We start from the raw sequence: 20,114 nt of genomic DNA, 5'->3' as shown, positions 1-20,114 counted from the left end.
AGTTACGGTTCAGGTGGGGTAGCTCTCTGCTAACCAAGAAATCTCTCCTGAGGACCCCTGAGGCGTTAGGTCCTGTTGTGTGAGGACTGCTCCCTTTTCAGCAGCGGTGGAAACCTCGCAGGGGTCCATGAAGGGTGCCTGACGACAGCAGCAGCTGGGTCCCTAGCAATGAGCTCCGTGTAGCAACAGGGGACTTTCACCTTTGCCCTAGCAGCTGGACATCAGCTCTCAGTCCGTAAAGCTGGCTTTCCTGAGACACAAAACATATGAAAAGGTACACCTCAGTGAAAATCCGGACTTTACTCTTTTTAGATCCTCTTGCCTGGAATAATAGTGTGATTAACCTGTCACCTGTTTGAAGTATGTTATTTCCTTATTTGGCTTATTAAGAGATGTTATCCTGTATGTTGTTTGCTTGTGAAATTATCGTAATTCCCACAGAAAACCTATGATAAATAAATTGCTGGCAAAGGCAGAATTAGTCTCCGAGTACAACTTTGCCACCTCCTCCCCTCAAAAAACAAAACGGATGGGCCTTCAAAGATACCTAACACTGAAGACAAGCATTCAGGTTGGATAAGGCATTAACAAAAGGGAAAAGTGGAGAATGAATGTGCATTATTTGAAGTGAACAAACCAATCCCACTGGATTAGAGAGCTTGTGCACGGTGAATAATGCCAACTAAATTACATCAGTGAAGTGAGGACAGATGATAGAGGGCTTTGAAATCCAGAATGAGTTTACACTTAATCTGCTAGGCCACAGGTCAGCAAACATTTTCTGAAAGGGCCAAATAATAAATACTTTAGATTTTACAGACCATATGGTCACTGTCACAACTATTCAACTCTTCTGCTGTGGTATGAAAGCAGCCAGAGATGATACTCTTTAAATAAGAATGGCTGTATTTCAATAAAGCTTTATTTATAAAAACAGGCAGCAGGCTAGATTTGGTCCTTGAACTTGAGCAGCAGAGCGAATAAAATAAAAATGGGGTTTTATTAAGTTTTGAAGTAACTATACACAAGGATAGGGGCATTACTTAGTTACTTGGCATTCATCTCCCCCATTTTCCTTCCTTATAGTTTCTAGACTTCCAGTCAGGTATCAGCTTCTCCTACACACTCAGGGAGAAGTTATTTGAACTCCCACCTTTAGGAGTGGTCTCAGCTTGGTCTAAATCATCAGGTCATTCCATTCCTCTTTCCACAATGACTGATTCATGTAACCCACATGCAAGGCATAGGACGTGGGTTCAGGAAGGGCATCTGGACTAATTTTGTTCAGTAACATACAATGTACCCTCTATAGTACTGGGGTTTCCAGCAAAGAAGCTTTCTCGTTTTTTTTTTTGAAAGAGCCACCAAAAGGGACACTCTGTCCCTTCCTGGGCAGGATGTTTCATATATAGATATGAAACTTGGACTTCTGAGTTCATTCTGCCACTCTGAGAGAAACCAGATTTGGAACAATGCTGATAAGCCTGAAGGCAGAGCAGAGAAAGGTAAAGAAGCCAGATCTTTGATGACATGGTTGTTCTATTAAATAAAACCAATCTTGAAGCCTATCCTACTCTGGACTTTTTAGTTATGTTAGCCAACAAATCACTTTCATTGCTTGAGCCTGTTTGAGCTGAGTTTTTGTTAGAGATTAAAAGTATTCCACTGTCATAGAAAAATAATATGGAATAGGAAACGCTGATAGGAGTTAGACCATATGAAAGATGAGGCATAAAGTGACACAAGGCAGCAGTTAGAAGAGTCATTGAAAAGAGAGAATTACTGTGTGAGGTTAATACATATTAATATATCAAGAATTCCCGTATTAAATAAACAGCTAAGGAAAACATTTAAAGAATACAGGAAGTAAGGAATTTGAGCCCACTCACAAGAAAATACATATAAACCATAAGAGTTTTGAAAGGTTAAAGATGAAGGAGACTTTTATTTGAAGTCACAGACCAATCATAGTTCAAAATATAAAATTGTGCCAAACTGTAAGTATGGTAAAAAGAAAAAAAATGAACATTTGTGGAAAAAAGATAAGCTAGTGAGAACTTTTGGATTATATTTTGGGATGGAAGAGGGGTCAGATTAAGAAACCAAAAGGAAGAGGGACAGGGTGATTGGAGGACAGAATGGGAAACTCTTATTAGAAAGGGTAGGACTAATCAAGCCATTCCCATCATTTATATTTTTGGCTAGGGAAACTTCTGTCAACAGAATAGGTAGTCCATTGACATATAGTTCCTGGGAGCCTCGCCTCATTGAAATAACACAGTAAACCAGGGAAAGAGATGAGACATGCTAGAGAAAAGAGACCTAGCAACAATTCACAGACAATTACTGAGTGTTTTCATAGCTCAGTGATGAAAAGGTAAGAGACTTCTGGATTCTGGTAGGGCACATAAGAAGCACAGAAGTTGCTACTCCACCCTAACAACAAGTAAAAGGCTGAGCAAACTGAAAAATCAACAACTCTCCTTAGAGCCAAAAGAGAAGTGAGGTCACAGGTCAAAATCCTGCTCCCAAAGTTGGAGGTACCAAGAGACAAATACAAAGAATCACACCTTATTGGATGAGCAACCTTGGTGGAAACCAGCACCAGAGAAGGACAGCCCGAGCTGGAATTGATGAATTGCTGGGGGTGCGGTGGGGACAACTCTGAGCATTAAAAACTCCAGGGAGACCAAGTCATTGCACGCCCCACATATTTGTGAGTTTTACCTCCTGGTTATCTGCCAGAGCCTCACGGTAAATACTAGAAATACTTACACACCCACTTCCCCACCATGCTTCTAGCAGTGGGAAGGGAAAAGGAACCACACTGAAATACACTAGATTAAGCATTCTGTTCTTAACAAGGTCTGCCTTCAAGAGAAACGAATTAACCAGAGCCTAACCTGCTGGGGGCTTATCAGAGCCTAATGGGCCCAGGAAAAGGAAACACTCACCTTCGGGCCCACCCGAGGGTGTAGGGCATGGGGAGCTGAGAAACACTCGTGAGGTTCACAGTCCACAGGCACACTAAAAGCTGAGCCCTAATCACCGGACTATGGAACACTTCCCTTCCTCTTTATCTTATCTCACATTACTAAAGGTCTGTTTACAGCAATTCCTTTTATTCAGCACACCTTGCTCCGCTACCGAGACAAAAAAATGATAAGATATAGTAAAAAGCAAAAAGTCACGGATGGAAGAGAGAGAGCAAGCTTCAGAACCGGACTCAGATATGGAAGGAATGTTGGAATTATCAGACCAGCAATTAAAAACAACTATCATTAATATACTAAGGTGTTACTGGATAAAGTGCACAGCATTCAAGAACAGATGGGCAATGTGAGCAGGGAGATGGACATTCCAAGAAAGAACCAAAAAAGAAATGCTAGCAATAAGACTGTAACAGACATAAAGGATGCCTTTGATGGACTTGGACTAGATACAGCTGAAAAAAAATCTCTGAGCTTGAGGATATTTCAATAGAAACCTCCAAAACTGAAAAGCCAAGAGAAAAAAGAGACTGATAAAAATTGAACAGAATATTCAAAAGTGATGGAACTACTACAAAATGTGTAACATATGCATAATGGGAATGCCAGGGGAAAAGATAGAAAAAATGAACAGAAAAAGTATTTGAAACAATAATGACTAAAAGTTTCCCCAAATTAATGTCAGACACCAAACTGCAGATCCAGGAAACTCAGAGAACACCAAGCAGGGCCAGATCCGGGTGGTCTGGCTTTGGAGTCTGCGCACAAGAACGGCCACTGCCGCGGCCAAGAGTGGGAGGAGTCAGATTCAGGGAAGACTAGTGAGCACAGAAATTAGTGGTAGGGTTTGGTGGCAGAGTTGCTCTCTCTTAGCACTTTGCCACCAAATCTTCATCTCTCCCTCTTACTCCATCAGTTTGCTGACCTCAGCATAGTGGTTCATTGTCTCCTCTCCCAGACATCATGCTCAGTCAGACCAGCTTGTCCAAAGATAATTCTGACAACTGACCACATCCTGTATTAACTCCTCTGCTACCATGTACCTTGCTCGTCCCCAAGACACACAAAGACAGAATTTGTTCTCCTTCCCCCAAGACCAGGCACCCTTATCTTTATCAAGTCTTATTGAGCACTGACTGTGTGCCAGAGAGTAAGCTAATGCTAGGGATCAAAAAAGGGTCTTATAACCTAGTTGGGAAGACATACACTAAGGGCAATTATGCTTTTATAGGATGGCATTCATTTAATTTGTGAATAATCTGGTTTCTTGGTGTTCTTATGAAAATATGTGCGGTAGGCTGAATCATGGCCCTCCAAAATCCATGCCCTAAACCACGGAACCTGTTAACATGTACCTTATATGACAAAAGATGCTGGAAAAAATATGCAAAGCAAATGTGATTAAGTGTAGACCCAATGTAACTGTATGAATCTTTAAAAGTGGAAAACCTTTCCAAACTGTGCTCAGAGGGAGGTGTGGCTGTAGAAAGAGGGTCAGAAAAATGCAACATTGCTGTTTCTGAATATGGTACAAGGGAGTCACAAGCCAAGGAAGGTGGGTGGCCTCTAGAACAGGGAAAAGACAATGACACAGGTTCTTCCCTAGAGCCTCCAGAAGAAACCAGCCCTGCTGACACCTTGACTATAACCCCGTGAAGATTTTGGACTTTTGATCTCCAGAACTGTAAGATAATAAGTTTGTATTGTTGTTCTGGTCTGTCTTGGTCAGGTGGCTCAGTTGGTTTGAGCATCATTCTGTACATCAAAAGGGTTGCCAGTCAAGGCTCATACCTACCTTGCAGGTTTCATCCCCAGTTGGGGCACATACGGGAGGCAACCAATCAGTGTTTCTCTTACACATTGCTGTTTCTCTCTCACTTCCTCTTTTTCTAAAATCAATGAACATATCCTCAGGTGAGGATTAAAAAGTAAAATAAATAAAAGTATCAAGGGTATTTTAAAAGTAGTAAGTCTGTGCTGTTTCAAGCCACTAAGTGTGTGGTAATGTGTAATAGCAATATAGGAAACTAATACAATGTGCATATTATGGTGCAGGACCCGAAAGGCCTACCAAGTGTTCTGTGGTTCTGAAGTGTACATAAAAGATTATGCTAAGGTCAGGCTCCTCTCAGGATGAACAGCACCTGTGGAGTCTCGGTGAATGCCTGTCTACTAGAATTGGGGAATAGCAGGGGAGGCAGAAGCTCCACTCACATTAAGCCTCATCTTGGTCATGTGGTCATGCTGATTCCTGACATAGGATAGGGAGAGCTACTGAGGATGTCCCTCACGGTGTGATGCTGACACTCCTAGGTGATTGAGTTTGCAGGCCCTGGACAAAGCTGTAAACTCTAAGTGACTATACCTTGTGGAGCTTACAAAGAAACTAACTCAAGGGTTGATAGAGTTGAGGTTTACCAGCAGAAACATGACACTGAGAGTGGTAATAGCTCACCTGGGACTGTAAAAAAAAATGAAAGAGAACTCCGGGTTACAGTTCTTAAAGATAACTAGGCTCCTTGCAGAGACTTTGATGACAGATAAGATCTACACGTAGCCTGAGAGCTCCTCAGGCACAAACCCTGCTTCCATTTAGAATGCTAACCAATGGGGGTGTTTCATGGCACAGATGGGAATCTATAGGCAATTACTATAAGAGAGGAGAGGGTTTGGGGGGATCTAAGGTGGCCAGGCCTCAGATTTAGGGGCTATCCAGAGCAGAGGGGATTTGGAAGTAGCAGAAATGAAAGAATGTTAGGCTGTGCCTTTTGACTAAGAAGGTGGACTTGTAGAAAAAAACAAGGTAGTGAGGAAGGAAAAGGCAAGCCCAGGCAGCTAAGCCAACCCTCTCAGTTCTGTCTCACATGCAGAGGCCCATCCTATCCAAGACTAATTTACAGTGACAGCAATGACCTTCTTATAGTAGATGGTAGGGAAAGCTGAAACTGTTAGTGGTAAGGACCAGAATCATCCCTTGAGCCCACCAAACTATCAGATTTACCTGGCGAGAGGAATACAGGTCTTTCCACAAAGGGTGGCGCTATTCATGAAGCCTAGGGCAGCTTAACAGAAGTCATACCTTTGAATATAGATTATTTTATAGAGATAGGAATGCCTCCTTTGCTGGGATGATTGTCAATTAGACTATTTGAGTACATGAAGAATCTTCTTAAGGTTTGGCTTTGCAAGGGAAAATAACTGCCTCTATCAGGTAACAGTTGGAAAGCTATGGCTGGGAATTCATTTCTCATCAGCTTGAGATGGTACTAAGGATCCTACATGGAAGCCCTATAACCCTGATTAGATAGGGTATACAAGTAAGCCAAGTCCGTCACATGTAGGCAAAGTGGGGTGTCTGACCCAACCCTCACAGCAGGCAGAAGACAGTAAATAACAGACATGCATAAAGCAGGGCAGCTGGAGCCCAGTTCCATCGTTGAGACAAGAACCTAAGAAGGTAGGTGGGTTTGGGAGGCCAGAGCAGTGGTTCAGAAATGGGACACCTAGGAATTTTATCAAAAGATGACTGTCTGAGGTGGGTTTTTTTTTTTTTTTCATTAGACCTAACATGGAGCTGCAAGGTGACTTTTACACAAGGGTATCTTAAAGGTCCTGCTAGACATTTGACAAACATAAGCAAATCCCTCCTAGACATTTGACAAACATGATAAGTATAACCCTCCTAGACATTTGACAAACATGCGATAAGCACACACACAGTGTGACTACCAGCCATGTGTCCACACGTCCTGCATTTGCTCACTCTTATTGCTTCAGTATCTCTAGGGGAAATATACACTGACTTCAAGATAATTCATAATTCCATTAGCTGATACTGCTCTGAACACATTAGCTGATATCTTCTTTGAACACATTTCATAGATTTTTACCTCTTTGTACGGTCTCATTTTATTGTATTCTGCATTGAGGATTTTTCAAAAATGTATCTAGACTTGGTAGGAGGAGCTACAGAAGTATTCTTTTCTGTGTTGGACAGTAACATTCCACACTTTGAGTCTAGAATGGGGCTCTAATTACACATAAGAATTTGAAAAATGGTATAAAGAATAACAATTTTAAAAGACATTTAACTTTTTAGAAAAAATATAGGTAAATATCATAACCTTTTTAAAATGTATATTTTATTAACTTATTCTTAGAGAGAGAGATTGGGAGGGAGAAAGACTGGGAGGGAAGCATCAGTGTGTGGTTGCCTTTCATGTGCCCCCCCACTGGGAACTTGGCCTGCAACCCAGTCATGTTCCTTGAGAATTGAACCAGTGACCCTTTGGTTCACAGGCCAGCACTCAATCCACTGAGCCACACCAGCCAGGGCATGATGACCTTGATGACCTCGATGCAGGAGAGGATTCTGTTAAAGACACCAAATGCACAAACTATAAAGAAAAAGATTTTTTAAAAAGTCATCATGAAAATCACTTCATCCAGCTTCATCCATAATGTGAACTTTCTGACTGGGATCTGAACATGACACTCCAGTGAAGACAACGGTGTATATACACCCAATAAATGAATACAGTGATCGATTCCATTTTGTTTTGCTTTTTTCCATAAAGGGCAAGCCAAAAAATATAGGTTTCACACAAGGAAGAATGTACTGATAGGAAAACAGCTATTGAAATGGATTTCTGAAGGAAGTTGCCCGACTCCACGTGCCCTTTTTCCCATGAGAACACATTTCTTCCCATAGACCATGAGACTCTAGAAAAATGAAAAATGTTCTGCTGTCCTCTAAGGCAAATACTCTTTTCTGCCCTTGAAACAGATGTATACTTTCTAGCTTATTTCCTAGAACAGCTCTTACCTGGGAATTTGCATTAAAAGTATCTGCAGAATCTGGAAAATGTATAGAACTCAGATCCAAACCCAGTGATATTGATTTAGCAAATCTGACGGGACCCTGGAATCTATATTTTTAAAAATTATATTCTCCAAGAACAACCATGTCAAAAACCCAGTGTCCATGCCTCTTTCTGGATTGGACTGACAAATGCTCTTGCACTTCAGCAGTCTTGTTTCTTTTCCTGTTTCATTTTTTTGGGAATAGTTCAGGGAAAGCTTATGTGCAAATTAGGGTAACAGGAAAGTCTAAATAACTTTTGGAATTTTAGGAGCATTTTAACATTTATAGAATTAATTATTGGGACACTATTTATTACCATATTTAGTCTGTGTCACAACCAGTGACGACTCCCCCATGACTTACTCTGTTTCAGCCATTGTCAGTCACAAAAAAGCAATCTGATTCCTCTGCTGCCATATAGAGACTAGCATTCTGATATTTCTTGATCAGTTACTTGTGTTGATACTTCAAGAAGCAGAACAAGAGAGGGTAGAAGGAAAAAGGACTCATGGACAACAGTGTGGTGATTACGGGAGGTGGTTATAAGGGGACTGAATGGGTAGAGGAAAAAATACAAAAAACATGGATAGGTTTTTCTATTTTAAGTGACTCTCTAAATACAGCAACTTCACAAACTTGTTTAGCTGGCATTCTGAGAGTTAGTAGATCAACAAATATTTATTAGGTGCCTACTACATGCGGAGCATGCTCCAGGCACTGAAAATATTATGGAAATCAATAAAGTACCTGCCCCTTCAAGGAGGGAAGGAGACCGGAACTCATGAAATACTCTACTGAAAGAACGCTTCTGAGGTCTGTGGTTAATTCTTGTGCTGAGGGTGTGATATCTTTTTTAAAGCTATCTATTTACTCAAAAGTTCCACCCATATTTTAACTATTGGGCTAGCCAAAAAGTCCATTTAGTTTTTTCAGTAGAATAAAAGAAACATTTTTTATTTTCACCAATCACTTTATTGATTTGGATATTTTGAGTATGTTGGCTATCTCCTGCATGGTATAACTTTGATTGTTCTCAATTAATCTCTCAATTTGATCGCTATCCACTGGTCTAACCGACCCTGGAGCATTGTCCAGAAAGAAATCTTAAGCATGAAATTTCACAAACCACTTCTGACACGTTCGATTAGTCACAGTGCCTTCTCCATACACTCACTGCATATATCTTTTTGTTGCATTTCAGTTGTTTTTACCTTTTTTAAATAAAAAACATAGTATGCCAAAAATGTTGCATATTTTCTGCCATCTTTGATATTAATATGGCCATGCAAAAAAATCACCAACTTTGATGTTTTTTTAAATGCACGCTGATATGACAGCTGTCACAATATAATCTAACACATTGTTCTGAATGAAGTTAAAGACAACTAAGCACTACTAGGGCTACCTCACAGGAAAAAAAACCCACAAGTGAGCTTTTTGGCCAACCCAATAGAATAAGCTAAAAATCTTACTCCAATGTCAAAATTAAATCTGAAGTTTTTCTCTACTTCCTCTTTATATTTATATTCTTCTTGTTTACCCATTTATCTATTGGTGGACACAGGTTGCTTCCATATCTTGGCTATGGTAAATAATGCTGCAATGAACATATGGATGTATATTTCTTTTAGTTTAGTGTTTTGGGTTTCTTCAGATAAATACCCAGAAGTGGAATAGCTGGGTCCTTTGTCTTTTGTTATGTGGCCTTTGTTATAAAGTCTATTTTGCCTGGTATAAGTATTTGTTACCCTAGCTTTTTTTTGTTTGTCTCCATTTTCATAAAATAGCTTATTCCATCCCTATACTTTCAGTCTCTGTGTGTCTTCTAATTTAAAGTGTCTCTTGTAGATAGTATATGTAAGGATCTTATTTTGTAATCCATTCAGCATCCAATCAGCTGACAGTCTTATGAGAACTCCCTTGTAGATACCTAACTGCTTTTCTCTTACTGCTTTTAAGATTCTCTCTTCATCCTTAACCTTTGGCATTTTAACTACAATTCTGCTGAACTTCTTAAATGCTGGCTCAGAGAAAGGCCTCTACCTATTTAATCACAACTGAGTCTTACCTGAGGTTAAAAGATCAGTAACAAGGTGATATGTTTAGATTCTAATTTCCCTCATTGCTTTTGTAAAAAAAAAATATATATATATATATATATATATATATATATATATATATATATTGCATATATATATATATGCATATACTTTTACATTTACCAGTTTAGTATAAAATATATGACAAAAGATACAGATGGACATTTAGATGGGAGAGATGCATAGGTCAAGGTATGTGGGGAGGGCCGCAGAGCTTCTATACCCTCTCCAGAAACACCACTCTCCCAGCACCTCCACACATTCACCAACCTGGAAGCTTCATAAAAATACTTTAATAGCAAATTAAAAGGGGATTGAGGAGAAGCTAGTATATATTTACAAAAACACAAGCAGGAATACATATATTGTATGTATTAAATTAAAAGATAATTTTCATGCCCTGGCTGGTGTGGCTCAGTTGGTTGGAGCCTTGTCCTGTAACCAAAAGGTTGCAGGTTCCATTCTCAGTTAAGGCACATACATACCTAGGCTGTGGGTTCAATCCCTGGGTCCTGGTGCACATGACCCCTGGTTCAGGAGCATAGAGAAGGCAATCAATTAATTTTTCTGTCTCACATCAATGTTTCTCTCTCTCCTTTTCCCTTTAAAAGCAATGGAAAAAAAAAGTCCTCAGGTGAGGATTTAAAAAATATATAATTTTCAGAGTTTTATCCTGAGAGATCAGAATTTAAATTAGTTAATTATAGCATTTAAAATAACAAAAAGAAGTCACAGTTTGGGATAATATTGATATTTAAATAAGGCTATAAACCAGAACAAAGTGAAAAGCTGGAAAAAATAAGAAATCGGATACTATAAAAGAGCTGTATACCACAGTTGCTTCTATCAAATAGTTTGCCTTGAACACAAATACATGTCGACATCCTGGACAGCTGGTGAACAACTACCGGTATGTTTTATTCAATCATTCACAAACCAAGATTACCAAAAACAAGGCCTTGGCAGTACAAGTTGATATATGGCACTGTTACAGTGCTCTTAAATTGTTTATATATTTTATGGGTAAGTTTTGTATACATAGCTGGTTTAATGCATAATGGTGGCTTTTAAATTTATTTTAGAAAAATACTTACTATTAGGTATTGTTTACCATTCCTACATAAGCAAAAATATACAGTTTAAGACTTGTTTCAGACTTTGTCGTGATAAAATTAATACATACTTTTTGGTAGAAATTTTGAGAACTTTTCTATGCAGGAAAAATTGTATTTTTACTAGTCAGATAATTACTGTTGGCATTTTCTTCTAAAACTTTTTGCTATTAATTTGATTTCAAGTAACAGAAAACTCAACTCAAACTTGTTGAGTTGACTGACCCAATAAAAACTTATTGGCTCAATCAAGCCTTAAAGCTACAGTTCACAACTGTACAACTAACAGGAATCATATTAACAATGAATGATATTGAGTGCTTTTAATGGAAAGTAGGTAGGCCATATTAAAAAATAATAATAATAATACCACCAGTAAATGGGAACCCATCTCATGATCAAATTGTGAAAACTGAAGATGGGTATGGTTGTTCCCTCATACTATATGTAAATGTTAGGCTAGATGCAAAATACACAAAAGTGAGATGGACAACAAAATTTAGATCATGATAGCTTGCAGGTTAAATAGTCCAGAGTAGTGTTGTTTTTAATGAAGCCCATACATCCTGACCACTTCTCATTTACTTGCCTTTCCCTTTTGAGAAAAAATTCAGACTTGACTTCCATCCAAGGTTACAGTGTTGCCCATTCCTGTTGCTCCACTGTTTCAGCAAGACACTGACACAAACACTTCCTAGCAATGAGTCTTTGAGCAACATGGGGCCACATTATCCAACTGAGACCTGGTCTTCAATGCATCCAAAGATGACCAAAATGGGGAACTGTGGACCAAAAAATGGGCCACATACTAAACCTAACAAGCTCTGGAAGGGTCTGCATGGTGGGCCTTACAAACTCAGAGACTGAATGTAAGCACAGAGGATAGTCAAAACATAAAAACTCCTAACTAAAAGCAAGTCATGGTGGTAGGACCTGTGGCTTTCTTAACAAAGCTTGGTCTTTACCTTAAGTGAACCTGTCTATTGTCTTTCTGCATCTAAGATAACATACCTTTGAGATTTCAGAGTAATCTTTTTCCAGATTTTACTAAGATTTCCAAGACACAGCACAGAACCCTTCACTGGTTTTCATATACCATCTCTATGTGATGTAAATGTTCATTATTAACCACCCTATGTTCACCAATGTAAATGAAGGATGTGTCTTTCCATTTTACTTTTTATCTAGTGGCAGAGATTGCCTTCCTGCTTTGCTTTCTCCCACCCCCTTAATCTACCACCAGTGGATTTCATGTAACCCTCCTTATGTCTCTCCCTTTTATTCTAATGTATAAAATAAGTTGCAAAAAGCTCTGGAGCATTTTCGCAATCCATTGAGATTTTGCTTCTCAGCAACTGTTGTCAGTTTGACCCAAATAAACTCATAACAATTTTTAAAAATATTGATCAGCTCACATAAATGAGAATTCCATAGGCTGACTAGCTTCAGGTGAGGTGTGATTCTACAATTCAATCTGTCATCAAGGATCCATTTATTTCCTTCTCTTTGCTGTGCTTTTCTTGGTCTCTGCAGCATTCTAAGACTGGTTCCTCTCATGGTCTCAGGATGGCTCCCCCCATCCTCCTCTTGTCCACCAGGAAAGAGAATGTTAGCATTTTCAGCTGAAGTCCTGAGTCATTGTATCAAACTACCTTAGAAACAATGCCCACCCTGACTCAATCATTGAGTCCAAAGGGATGGGTTGTACTGATGGGATACCTAGGTTAGGTAAATCATCTCTAAAGGTAGAGTGAAGTCAACTTCTCTTAAGGTATATGGATCCCTAAAGAGAAATTGGTGCTATTGGGAAGGGGGTAGGAGTTTAAAGAAACTAAATAATTTTAAAGAAATTTGAAATCATATTAGACCTGTTTAACTTAAGTATATGTACTGCTAAAACAAGCACTAGACATAGTCAAACAACAAATTTTAAATCACTAACCACTTGTACTACTTTATCTTCCTCTTATTTACTCATCTTTCATTAGATTTTATGAGTGGTTCAGAGTTCCCACTTTTTCAAGGAAAATTATCCTCAAACATCAATAGGGAATTCTTGATAGGTATTAAAAATTATTATATAGATCTACATTTATGAATGGAAGTTCATTATGTATTATGAATGAAAAGTGTTACTAAAAGTCATGTGTATAAAAACTCAGGTTTATTTTATAATGCCATTTTTCTTAGTCTATATATATATATATATACACACATACAAAAAATGGTATATATAGTAAAATACTATCAGTAAGTGTTCATTTTCACTTTCTTCATTGCTTTTCATATTATCTGAATACAGGTGGAGCAAAAGTAGATTTACAGTTGTGAGTATGCCAAACACAGTTTATTCTTTTTTTTTGAAAAAATTTTAATTGTTGTTCAAGTATAGTTTTCTGTCTTTACTCCCATCCCAGCCCACCCCCTACAGTTTATTCTTATATTATTATTTATTATTGTATTACTTTTCCATAGAACAGTAAACCTACTTTTGCCTCACAACATAGTCTATAATTACTCATTACATTCAAAATCAAACAAAAATTACAAACTGAAACTGCAATTATGTTAAATTAGTCCAAATTTGGTGATGTGGCCTAGCATAAATGACCCCATTTTGGGCTGTGGTTTTCTTTTTAACAATTGAGAACAAAGGGGAAGTGAGAACAGGAGCAGAATACATGACTTTTCCATAATTTCAGTTCCTGGCCATTTTTCTCCTGCTTAGTTTTCAGATCCTTTCATCAGTCCTTAGTTTACTGTGATTTATCAAGTTATATTCTTGTATCTTTACATTAAAACTACCAAGATGACTGAAAGACACTGAAGTTGCAAGAGAAAATAGTTAAAGATGCAAAGCAAACTAGAGGCTTTACAAAGGAGAGATGCTTATAGGATATTAAGTGAGGTCAGCTTATAAATATTTTTAAGTTTGAAATAGTTTTAAGTCCAAAAGACTGATTTAAATACAGGACTTCTTCTGGTTTCAAAACGAAGTCTACACAGTAAGTCCTCACTTGACATGGTTAGGTTCTTGGAACGAAAGGGAAACGACATACAAGGAAACCAAATTTACCATAGACTAATTAATATAAACAAGAGTTAAATTCTTGGCATCTCATCAACGTTATAAGAACACTGGAAGAAAAGGCGTTATTGGAGGACCTACTACTGTATTTGGGACCCCTTTATTTCAAGAAGCTCCGGAAGTTTTCCAATAATACAACCAATTTCCTCTTGGTAGACCAAGACTATATAGTTTACTCCGTACTAGAAACACAAGCAGTCAGGTACTGGGAGCTTATTCTAAATAAAACGCAGGGCTAAAGCTTCACAGACATTTTCATCTCTGATTTAGTAAAGTCAAGGTCAACTGCCTTGGGAAAATGGAAGGCGGGATTCTGATCCAGGTCTGTCTCTTAAGTCCTTGCGTTTAAATTATGTGCTATAAACTTGACTAGCTTAACTAAAAGAGAAACTGGTGGGTCACACGAAGCTGGGTTGGGGAAAAAACTACAGGAAAATGAGACTACAAATACCGACTACAACCGCCATTTTGGGGGAGCCGGGTGGCCGGAAGTCCCGCCGCCCGAGTCTAGCGACTGGGCGGCGCGCTGGGGCGGACCCTGCGTGGCTCGCGGCTGAGCGGGAGGGTGGGCCTGGCGACGGTGCGGCCGGGCTGCTCCAGGCGAAGGGCGGGGCCTGGGGGCGGGGCCTGGAGGCGGGCGGAGCCGCAAGGCGGGCGCCGGGTGGAGCCGACCGGGCCACAACTTCCCTGCACCTCACTTTCGTGGAACGTGACTGAGCTGCTTCAGCCGACAGCTGGCAGCTCTCTGTTAGGAGGCTGTTGGTGGGAGATGACGGTGATTTCCTCCGTTTGGCCCACTGCAAGCACCGACTCCCTTCACTGCGTGGCCCCGGGGCTGCAGACGTAGCAGGTGAGATGAGCCCCTGGTGCCCCCGCCTCCGGGATCTGAGCAGGTGGGCAGCGCCCAGACCCGCAGCCCGTTGCCTGCGCCTGCCCACGTCTTCCCCGCAGTGCCCACCTTTAGGACCAGTGGGGCCGGCTGGGTGGACTTACGTAGGGGAGGAGGCGGCTTGCTTGTCCCCTCCGGCGGCAAAATTTGTTTGAGGAACGCCTCATTTCATCCTGTCCTTCTCCAACTCTCACCCTTATCCCAAGGGGTGGTCTCAAGTGTCTGCCCTCTTGGGAGCTTCTGCCCATGTACTTGGGGAGTTGCCCCAAATTTTCTTCCTTACCCCCTTTTAGAGCATGTCAGTTACTCTGACTTTGTGACTCTCCTGCCCTGGGGAAGCTGAAGGACCAACTTTTTATCCCAGCCACAGACCCCAAACTGCCTTTCCACTTCACTGCTGCCTTTCCAGGCACTGGGTGGTAACTGTTATCTGGGGGGCCTCTGTGTTTGGCGGCTTTCCACACCCTTATTTTGGAGGGCTAAAGTCTATTCCTGACGACAAGGGAAGAGCCGAGCTCAGGGCTCCCCGCCGTAGGTCTCCAGGCAGGACATTTGGTCCCCTTCAAGTAGGTGGGAGTGGGTGGATGGTGTGACTGTTGATGTTGAAGGGTGCACTGAATGATAGCACACTGTGCTTTTCCCACAGCATAAAGGATATTGGGTGTTTGAGAAATAGACAGCCTAAGAGTTTAAAGCTTTTTCTTGGAAGATAATCACAGCCCTCTTCCCCATTTTTACTTAATAACATCAGTTGTTTACAATTTCAGTTGTTCTATGTTATTTAAGCCAAAAATGAAGTAGCCTGAAGTGGTTTGTATATCTCCATTCCCTGCCCCATTGAGTGGTCAGTGAGTGTTTTTTGACTCAGAGATCAGCTTGTTTGCTCCATAACAAGCTTCGTTTTAATGAGATGAAAAGACTGGATGTAACTTAAAAAAACAAAACAAAACACCAAAACTTCCTGTTGCTGTGGCTTTTGTTCATTTTAAAAGAATGCTTTAGAAAACATCTTTTCCTCCCATGGGGGGTGGGAGGAATTAAGATGAGACAAGTCCTTTCTGGTTATTTTGACTTTCTCTCAATTAGCAGGCATTACTTTTATGATGTTGAGGAACATTAAAAGAAATCTCATGGAAAGGGGCACATTACTTTTCAATTTTTCTCTTAATTTTCAAGTAACTAAAAGTTAAACCTGGGCATCATGACAACTATTTGACCATCACTTTGAGAAAAATGAAGAGCTCTCTCTTCCCTGCTAAAACTGTTTAAGATCAAACTAAATTAAATTGAACTCCTCTTAATTGTTTGTTATAGAAGAAAAATAATAACCTTTGTGGCCCATCCCGTTCCTCTATTTTAGTTGGTGGATCTTTACTACCAAGTATTGTTTGAAGAACTGGCATAGAACAATGAATTTTATTGAATTTGTTACCATTCTTACTATTATGAGGACTACAATTCCTAACAGCAGTTGCTACTATTTCTTGAGAGCCTACTTTGTGATAAACTACTGAGATAAGCTTAGTATAAAATCTCCAGTCCTCACAATATCCCTCTAAAGAGGTTTTTCTCTAGTTTTATAGGTGAGGAAGCTAAGGTCCCGAGAGGCTAGGTAACTTGCCCAAAGAGAGTTGATAAGGGATAAGGCCCAAATTGGGTTCAGTGCTTTTTGACTTTCTTTACTGAAAAACTGCTAGTTTAGTTAAACTGTTGCTTTAAAAGCATTGGAATTCACTGGTAATGCAAATGTGGTGCAAATAAGGGGTACTGAGCAGTATTAGTTATTAAATCTCCCGGCAAAGAAATATAGGGAACGTTGAAAAAATACCAAGACTGGGCTAATTTATCACCTTATTCTTTGGTGCTGACTTTTCAAGTCCACATCTTTAAGGGCTCCAAATGTTTGACACTTTTGTTTAATTATTTAACAGCTTCTACTTCAACTATGGGTACCTATACCAGCAGGTAGCTTTCCCAGGATATAATTTGATGCTTGCTTGCTAAATTTCAGGTATGTGAATATTGTAGGTTTTGTGTATACTGACCACTCCTATCTAATCCTACTAGAAAAATACTCATCCTGATTCCAGATTAAATGTAAGTTTTTAAATGGCTCAGTTAATACCAGGGTAGTACATAGAAAATTATCTTGTTCACACCTCTAAGTATCAGTTGTTGCTGGGCTTTGGCCTGTGATCTGAGTCTTGTTGATGTGATGTGCGTGTTTGAGAACTCAACCTGGGCATTGTACATTTCAGAAATGAGTTTTTTTTACTTTCTGCCTTATATAAAGTCACTTTAGACAATTAACCCAGAGTAATTATAACTTGGCAGTTGTTGCCATGTTAATTTCAAATTACTAGCAAGTGCTAGTTACTTGTAGTTGTCTAAACCTCATGTTCATGTATCTGTGGCAGCAAGAGGGGAGCCTGATAAGTATTATAATAACAGCATTAAGAACTTTTTCTTGCTTTAGCATTTTTCTGAACAGCTTTAGAACAGTTTACAACACATTTTGTGTTCCTTAACATTTTATGAACAGCTTTAGAACATTTTAGAACACATTGTGTGGTCTTGGGCCTGTTGCTATAGTGAAAAACTTAGAATACTTTATCATTGAAAAGAGAGGGAGAGAGCCAAAGAGAGCCAGAGAGAGAGAGAGAGAGAGAGAGAGAGAGATTTCTGTCCATGAACTAGTTCCTAAAAGACAACATTGATTCACTAAAAGGTGAAATAAATATACACATATGGAGTCTCCTATGTGCCATGTACTGTGCTAGGTGTTAGGGACATAACAATAAGTAGAAACATGCACAGACCCAGTTTGTGTAGCACTTAAAGTCTAGCATAGAATATAGACATAAAACAAATACTCAATGTGATGCACAGTGTAATTATAAAATGAGAAAAGTAGCCTAAAGGTAAGGAACATAGAGAAAGACTCTTGGCCTGGCTGTGGGGTCAGAGATGCCCTTACCTGATAAACGTGACTCCTGAACTTTATGATTTGGAGGATAAGTAGGGAGTGGTGGGTGAGTAGAGAAGACAACATTTTTAGAGTTCACTGCATATGCAAACTCCATGTAGCGCAAAGGGACTGTGGGACATTCAAAAAGATCAATATGTGAGGCTGGTGTAAAAGGAACTAAGAGTAGGTTGGTGGGACAGAAAAATGATGCCATCATTTTTTTGTTTCATTCCCTCTCAATATACTACTAAAATTATATTTAACTTTTGTTAAATGATTACTTTGTGCTGGATGTGATTATATGGAATCTACTTGAAAAATCTCAAGTTCCTATGAGGCGGGTACTGTTTATTACCATTACACAGATGAAGAAAGTGAGACACAGAAAATAAAAGTTATTGGTTCAAAGTTGACAAGTGATTCTCTAGTATACTCTTCTTCCGATCCTTCAGTCAAGTGTGACCACAGGCTGGAAAGGCCCCTTCTCTCTAGTGTGTCTCCTTGACATAACCTTGAGAACTTCTGAGATTTCGGAGGAATCTGGATCAGATGAACATTCGGCAGAGACTCTGAGCTCCAGGCTCTTAATCATTAGATGGGGCTTGAGGGTGGGTCACTGGAGAGGACCCCAGTGCATCACTGCAGCTGGATTACTCGGGTCTGATACTGATTATAGGACAGCAGCACAAATATTTTGTACTGACCCACCTTTGAGAGTAAAGAGGTTATTGTTAGCAAGGAAACACTCCCACCTTTTTTTTTAACTTGTATTTTTTGTCTGATGGTAGTTGAAGAAAAGTATGTGTATTTAGCCATTTAATAAGTCTAGGTTTACCAGTGTATTCTTTCAACTAGAATTCTCCCTACTGATTGTTACACTGCATCTTCTTTCTTTGCAGAGATCTGATTGGAGTTGGAGAGTGAAAGAAAATGAATTCTTTTTCTGATTTACCTACCGAGAACTTAACTGTAGCAGTCAATGTGACCAGCACTTTACCCTCAACAATAATGCCTGGATTTAATTCTACCAGTGACTCACCTTCAATGTCAGTAACAAGGCTCTTTCCAGCCTTACTAGAATGCTTTGGCATAGTCTTTTGTGGCTACGTAGCAGGAAGGGCCAATGTCATAACATCAACACAGGCCAAAGGACTGGGAAATTTTGTCTCCAGATTTGCACTTCCAGCTTTGTTATTCAAAAACATGGTTGTGCTTAATTTTTCCAATGTGGACTGGTCTTTCTTGTATAGCATCTTAATTGCCAAAGCCTCTGTATTTTTTGTTGTATGTATACTAACCTTATTAGTTGCCAGCCCTGATAGTCGATTTAGTAAAGCTGGACTATTCCCTATTTTTGCTACACAAAGTAATGACTTTGCATTGGGATATCCTATAGGTAAGTTACTTTTTTATTTTTCAAGTTTTTTAAAAAATTCAAGGGTTTTAGAAGTACCAAAATTTAAGCCTTTTTATTTATCTAAGCATTTGTTAATGATTGATACTTTTATATCTAAGAGCTCTTTCATGTTTTTTCTTAAATATGTCTTAAACTAGGATGAATTATATTTTTCCTTAATATCAGAATTTGAGGCTCCTTGAAAGTTCTGCCTAAAACAAATGGTCATATCCAAATAAACTTTGTGAATTTTCTTTCTAATAATATTTTTCTTCTCAATAATCACATATGAAAGAACTTTAATTTCCAGAAGAGATCACATTCTGATTTACAATATATAAAAAACAGGCATATTATAAAAACTGTCATTATTAAATGTTAGCAGTGGAATTTTATGAGTGACTTTTTTCCTGCCTTATATTTCTTGCCATCTGGAATATATATTATTTTATATTAATACTTACTTTTGAGCTTGTTCTTTAAAACTGTCAGTGTACTTTTGTTGAAGTTAATTTGTTGTTTAAAAACAAAAACAGGGAGGGTTTTTTCACCTTTCCAACTTTTTCTTCTTCACTTTTCCAATTTTTTAAGCAGCTAAATTTTATGTTTCTAAGTGTATATGTTTCTGATGAAACAATAAAAATGCCAGTTTGGGATGTTGAGAGATCTTGAAACATCTTTTTTTTTCCAGATACTCTGCCACTTAGA

At 39.1% G+C, this 20,114-nt stretch overlaps 1 protein-coding gene and 1 long non-coding RNA gene across 6 annotated transcripts in view; one reads left to right on the top strand and one right to left on the bottom strand.

The window, feature by feature from the left end:
- The window catches only part of LOC119057206 (uncharacterized), a 75,844-nt gene that overhangs the window by 19,991 nt on the left and 35,739 nt on the right, over nt 1-20,114 (bottom strand). For all 4 annotated transcript variants that reach the window (XR_008391606.1, XR_008391608.1, XR_008391607.1 and 1 more), the window contains one exon: nt 10,439-10,555. This is a non-coding gene — a long non-coding RNA (uncharacterized LOC119057206). The remainder of the gene's footprint in view (nt 1-10,438; nt 10,556-20,114) is intronic.
- GPR155 (G protein-coupled receptor 155) overlaps nt 14,805-20,114 on the top strand; it is a 45,581-nt gene continuing 40,271 nt past the window's right edge. The window contains exons 1-3 of one of the 2 annotated variants that reach the window (XM_037155861.2): nt 14,805-15,003; nt 16,974-17,053; nt 18,910-19,406. In XM_037155861.2, coding sequence (XP_037011756.2) covers nt 18,941-19,406 — 466 coding nt within the window. In that variant the 5' untranslated portion in view covers nt 14,805-15,003; nt 16,974-17,053; nt 18,910-18,940. The remainder of the gene's footprint in view (nt 15,004-16,973; nt 17,054-18,909; nt 19,407-20,114) is intronic. The other variant, XM_037155859.2, reaches the window with a different exon arrangement.

This window comes from Artibeus jamaicensis, unplaced genomic scaffold (assembly GCF_021234435.1).
Source record: "Artibeus jamaicensis isolate MK-2021 breed Jamaican fruit bat unplaced genomic scaffold, CSHL_Jam_final contig_391, whole genome shotgun sequence".
Classification (NCBI taxonomy): Eukaryota; Metazoa; Chordata; class Mammalia; order Chiroptera; family Phyllostomidae; genus Artibeus; species Artibeus jamaicensis.
This window is presented reverse-complemented; position numbering and strand designations above follow the sequence as displayed.